At 49.9% G+C, this 6,196-nt stretch overlaps 1 protein-coding gene across 1 annotated transcript; it reads right to left on the bottom strand.

Annotated features, from left to right (window-relative positions):
- Positions 1-577: 577 nt before the first annotated feature.
- Positions 578-1,147, bottom strand: LOC131560214 (olfactory receptor 14J1-like; the record flags this gene model as incomplete). The annotated part of the gene is made up of 1 exon (XM_058808882.1): positions 578-1,147. A coding segment is annotated over one exon (570 nt), but the record flags the coding sequence as incomplete, so codon positions are not given.
- Between the last annotated feature and the right edge of the window lie 5,049 nt (positions 1,148-6,196).

Here is a 6,196-nt window from a genome sequence, read left to right as displayed (position 1 = left end):
AGCTCTGGAGGGGAGGAAAGCCTCCCTGCCCTGCCCTCAGGAGTAGCCCTTTTATGCTGGAGCTGCTGTGCTGGAGCCCAGTTGTGTCCCAGCAGTGCCCACGGCCTGGCCCAGCCTGTGGCCACAGCAGGGGCACGCAGCAGGACAGTGACCAAGCTGCCAGAGCACTCCGGCCTTACAGCCACAGCAGGGTTGGCAAGGACAGGGTGCAGTTGGGCAGAGCAGATGGGGGAAGAGCCACAGCCATTTTCCCTGGCTGTGCTGCTGTGCTGGGAGTCTCTACCCTGCAGCCCTGCTCACAGGCACTGCCCCTGCAGGGAAAGAGAAGGGCTCAGGAAAAATTCTGGGCACACAGGTCAGGGCAAGCACTTGTTTTTATTTAAATCTCAAGGCAAAAAGCCTTTTGCATGTCTTCATATTTCAAAAGAAGGTAGATATTAATGTAGAAATGCTAAGTGCAATACTGCAGTATTTTGTAAAAAACATACCAACAGTAGAAAAAAGTTGCAAAATAAAAACAGAGACATAGGGGAAAAAAGGATGAGATTCTAAAGAGTTACATTCTGAAGGCTCTGCATCAGAAAATGGTTCTGAAATGCTTCTGAAAATACAGTACAATCAATTTTCTCAGGGCCTCCCTGAGCTCCTGGTTCCTCAGGCTGTAGATGAGTGGGTTCAGGGCCGGAGGCACCAGTGAGTACAGAAGTGACAGGGCCAGATCCAGAGATGGGGAGGAGATGGAGGGGGGCTTCAAGTAGGAAAATATGCCAGTAATGACAAAGAGGGAGACGACGGCCAGGTGAGGGAGGCAGGCGGAAAAGGCTTTGTGCCGTTCCTGCTCAGTAGGGATCCTCAGCACAGCCCTGAAGATCTGCACATAGGAGAAAACAATGAACACACACAAAAAAAAAAAAGTTATACAGGCACCAACCACAAGAAGCCCAAATTCCCTGAGTTTGGAGTGTGAGCAGGAGAGTTTGAGGATCTGTGGGATTTCACAGAAGAACTGGCCCAGGGCATTGCCACGGCACAGGGGCAGGGAAAATGTATTGGCTGTGTGCAGCAGAGCATTGAGAAAGGCACTGGCCCAGGCAGCTGCTGCCATGTGGGCACAAGCTCTGCTGCCCAGGAGGGTCCCGTAGTGCAGGGGTTTGCAGATGGACACATAGCGGTCGTAGCACATGATGGTCAGTAGGGAAAGCTCTGTTGCAAGAAAAAAAAAATCAGAAAGACTTGGGCAGCACATCCAGTGTAGGAGATGTTGCTGGTGTCCCAGAGGGAATTGTGCATGGCTTTGGGGACAGTGGTGCAGATGGAGCCCAGGTCGCTGAGGGCCAGGTTGAGCAGGAAGAAGAACATGGGCGTGTGCAGGTGGTGGCTACAGGCTATGGCGCTAATGATGAGGCCGTTGGCCAGGAGGGCAGCCAGGGAGATGCCCAGCAAGAGGCAGAAGTGCAGGAGCTGCAGCTGCCACGTGTCTGCCAATGCCAGCAGGAGGAAGTGCCTGATGGAGCTGCTGTTGGACATTTGCTGCCACTGGCCATGGGGACCTGTTCATGAAGAATGGACAGCAAAGATTTAGAGGAGATACCTGTTACCAAAATAAAAGCCATTTCTCATATATCCTCCTCTGGAATAGACTCACACAGTCTTTTTTTTTTTTTTTTTTTTTGGAGTTCTGGTGTTCTTTTAAAAAGCTTCTCCCTTTCTCTGCTGCTGTTTTTGGATATCAGAAAGCCTCAGAATTTCTGCTGCCCCCAGGGAAACAGAGGAAACAGAGTGCATTCTGTGAGGCAAAGTGATGAATGGAAAGTGAGCGTAGATGGTCTCTCATTCTGACCTGTTCAGAGTTTCTCTGGGCTTTAACCTTTCTCAGGTGGAGGAGGGTCACATTCCAATGATTCCCCTATAATGTCACAAGGTCCTGGTGAGAGCAGATGGATCCACCACAGCCCAGCTCCACATTTGAAGCCAAAACCTCATATTGCTCATTTCCCCAAACCAGCAGCATTTTCAGTGTCAGAACACCTCTGCATCTCCTCATCAATCTTATAACTCAGAGATGCTCTAGGACAGGTTTGCACCCTGGATTGGAGCTCCCAGCTTGGACTGAAATCTCAGGGAGATTTCCAAGTGTCCTTATGATGGCACTGGATTGAGGGAGATGCAGCTCCTTCCCTGGCTGCACTGACAGCATTGCCCAGAGCCAGGCACTGGGGACAGTGTCACCCTGAGCCAGCTGTGCCCCCTGCCAGAGCCTCCAGTGCCGGGCAGCTGCTCCCAGCCCTGTGCTCTGCAGAGGGAACTGGGTCCGGGGCTGCAGAGCTGCCCCCTGGCTCTGCTGCAGCTCTGCCTGCACAGGAGGGGCTGCACGCCTTGGAGCCCCGGCCCTGAGAGCAGAGGCTTGGCTGTGGGCACAGGATGGAGGGGGCTTTTTCAGAGGGAGGGGCTGCACTGGAGGGGGTCCTGTGGGCATCTCTAAACTCTCCCTGCCACAGCATTGCTGGATATTGTTTTCTCTCATTGCCTGATCTTCTCTCTGCTTCCTGCAGATTTTCCTCCTGCAGGTGTTTCCCTGTGCCTGATCTCTCCCTGCCAGCACTCACAGACCCCAAATCTCTGTACCCTCTCCTTGGCCTGACAGAACCCTGCCTGTTTGCAGGGCACTGGCTGGGGCAGGTTCTGTTTGCAGCTTGGAGAAAGGACAGCACAGACTGAGTCTGTTGGCTCCAGCTAAGGTGATGCTGGTGCTGTCCATGGGCAGAGTGACTGAAAGCACATTAGGGATCTCCTGTGACCCTATATTCACCAAAGGTAACAGTTCAGATGTCTCAGACACTTGTCAAAATTCATAATTAATAATTCATAACCTACCTTTAATATTTATATGCCCCCTCCCTCCCATTCTCCAAAAGAAGGAAACTGATTTCAAAGTCTTAGGAAATTTTCTCATTTTTGTTAAAATCCTTGACTTGGAAATATTCTATGGCTGATTAGAACCCCTCAGCATATAAGAGTTTCATAAGCATTTTACCTCCCCTGCACCAAAAATACTCAGGGTTGTACTCGGAGGGTCTGTAGGCATTGGGATGTTCCAGCTGCAGAAGATGACTCCAGGAGCTGCAGCTGCATTGTCCTGCAGCCAGAGGTTCCTGTGCCAAGGGCTGGCAGTGATTGTGCCCCAGGTACTTCTCAGCACCTTCCCAGCCCTGACTGATTGAAGCTCTCTGTGCCTCTGTGCTGTGCCCGGGGTGGCTGCAGGCAGTGCCCCAGCCCTGCTGGGCTGGCAGAAGAGCTGCTCATCGAGAGAAATGTGCTTTTGAAGATCTTCTTGGTTACCAGGAGCTGCCTCTGTGCCAGGAGCCCAGGCCAGCTCATCAGCACAGACACAGCACCAGGACTTTAATGAGCCTCTGGGGCTTTGTGCTCAGGCCCTGAACATCAGTCCCTGAGAGGGAGCTGAAGAAACCTCTCCAGAACTCCAAGTCAGAATCCAACTCCAAAGTTTCTTGGACTTTTAATGGGTCCCACTGAGGAACACAACTGAGAAAGTGTCCCCAGGCCCCAGGCAGAGCAGAGAACTGGAGGCAGTGATGACAGGTGGGGTAAAGAGAAGCCAAGTCTTGGTGCCCTGGGGCACAGCAGGGTCTGTGCCACCAAGGGCTGGGAGGAGACACCTTGTCCTGAGGCTCTGGGGCCTCCTGGCACAGCCCCAGCCAGGCTGGGCACCGTCAGCCCCTTGTCCTTCCCTCAGCATCCCCCCATGGCCCACATCCCAGTGGCCTCAAGGATCTGCTGGAAGGAGTCCCTGGGGAGCCTCGCTCAGGAATGCCCTTGGCGGCTTCTTAATTCTGCCTGCAGGGACTGCAGGTTTTTCAAAGGACTTTGGATTTGGCTTTTGCCTTTGAGTCTCTGAGAGCTTTGTGCAATCATGGCCTCCAATTATTTGCTGTAATGAGTCCCTGGAGAGGCTTTGTCAGTAACCACATTCAGTGGGCTCATTAATGCTTCAAGGTACTTCAGTTATTTTAAGGTACTTGGTGTTTCCCTTTTGAAACAGACTCTGTGAGAGGTTTCTGCAATCATGGCCCTAATTATCTGCTTTAACGAGTCCCTTGAGAGTTTTGCACTGACAAGCAGTGGGGCTCATTAATACTTTGAGATACTCAAGATTTTTAAGGTACTCTGGATTTTCCTTTCCACACTGAATCTCTGAGAAGTTTTTGTGCCATCCTGGCCTCCAATTCTCTCCTCCAAGGAGTCCATGAGGAGCCTGTCTAGGGTATGGACCTCAGTGGGATGCATCCATGATTTGAGACACTTTGGGGTTTTCTTCTGACTTTGACTCGTAGAAATGTTTCTGCAATCTCCTCTCAGACCCTGAGGTTCCAGGGCTCAGCTCCAAATGCAACACGGGGCTCATTAGGATCAAGCAAGTCCCGACAAACTATGGCTCTGCCTTGATTTCCCTCTGCTCTAGTGCAGTTCCTCAGAAATATTTCTGTAGTGATTTTGGTTCACCAATTTGAGATTTCTTGGAGAATGCAGCAATTATTGTTGTGGCTTCAGTGTTGTCTAATTACCAGTGCATTCACTAGAATATACTTACTCATTTCCTCCTGTGTGATAAGATTAGGAGAACGGCAAAGCAGGCTCAAAACTTTAAGAGGGTATAAGGAAAATTCATTAATAGCAACTAAAAGAAAGAGTAATAAGAACAAAACTTTCAGAAAAATTCTCATCTCCCTACAACCTTTTCTTTCTTACTGACCTAGATAAATAAATACAAACCTAGAATTTTCAGTCAGTTTACCCCAACTAGAATAGTCTTTCTTGAGTTCTCTTAGGGAGAGGAGTCTCTCTTTCATGCTATGGAGACTTCTCCAGAAGAGACACTTCTCTTGTTGCTCTCAATTTCCATGAATAGCAATTGCCCAGAAAAATCTGCAATTGTGACATCCCTCCCAGTGGTTCAAAGCTCATTTACAGTTGTGTTTATGGGCCATGTCAACTTATGGAGTATTAGTTAAAAGATGAGCTGTGTAAGAGCGAAGATTCTCCTCATCTATTTCTGAAATCATCTTCATCTCTGAGGACATCTTTTTCTTTTTCCTGTGCAGGCACAGGATCTCATCACGCTTCCCTTTTTCCATGTTCAAACTTCTCATGGGATCACAGCTACTTTGACATTTGCTACTTTAGCATGAAGGCCTTTGCTGAACAAGTAATTTCCTCGTACTTTTCAATGCAATACAGGGAAAAAGAGAGTCTGATGTATTAGTTACATCTTTCTCCATAGCTTTACAAGAGGATTTCAGCCCCAAGATCAGGACATCTCCTCATCCCTCCCATCTGGGACTCAACTTCCTCTTCACTGACCTCGGTGTCTTCATGTTGCTCCTCTATGTGCCTGCACTTTGTCCTTTTCTCTCACTCGAGGGAGGATGGAAGCACTGAAAGAGTTCATATCTCACCCGGGGCCTGCAGATGATTCCGTGACCCCAGCTGGGCTCAGTACTTGCAGCCAGACCTGCTCCATGTTCCCTCGGTTCCATGGGGCCCCACAGTGTCCCAGTGGTCCCTTGCTTCCATGAGGACCTGAGGTGTCATAATGCCCCCTTGGTGACACGAGGCCCTGAAGGGTCACAATGGTCTCCATGGTTCAATCAGGCCCCACAGAGCCATAATGGTCCCTGGGTCCATGGAGCCTTTCTGTGTCACCATGGCCCCTTGGTTCCATGGGCTCCAGTGGTGCCACAAGGATCCCCTTGGTTCCATGAGGTCCCCAGAGTGTCCCAGGGATCTTCCTTCTTTCCCAAGGAAAGAACCCAGCCCCAGTGTTGTAAGGGCATCCACCAGAGGCCAAGGCCAGCCAGACTTGATGGTACTGACAGATTTACCTGGGAGCAACCCTTGGTATAGGGAATTTTGGAGGTGGAATCCCAATTTCAGACATGGACACCTGGAGGAGAAGGATGGTTCTTTTACATAGGAAGGAAAGCAGGGAACACCGATATTTGAGGGGCAAATGAAAGGTGGCCATCAGAGGCCTAAGTCAGCCAGACCTCTCTGTTCTAATTGCTTTTGTATGAAAGCAACCCTTGGATATAGGGAATTTGCGAGGTGGAATCCCAATTTTGGCCATTTCTTTGTAGATAAGAACGACAGTTCTTTTTCATAGGAAGGAAAGCATGGA

Source organism: Ammospiza caudacuta, chromosome 7 (genome assembly GCF_027887145.1).
Source record: "Ammospiza caudacuta isolate bAmmCau1 chromosome 7, bAmmCau1.pri, whole genome shotgun sequence".
Taxonomy (NCBI): domain Eukaryota; kingdom Metazoa; phylum Chordata; class Aves; order Passeriformes; family Passerellidae; genus Ammospiza; species Ammospiza caudacuta.
This window is presented reverse-complemented; position numbering and strand designations above follow the sequence as displayed.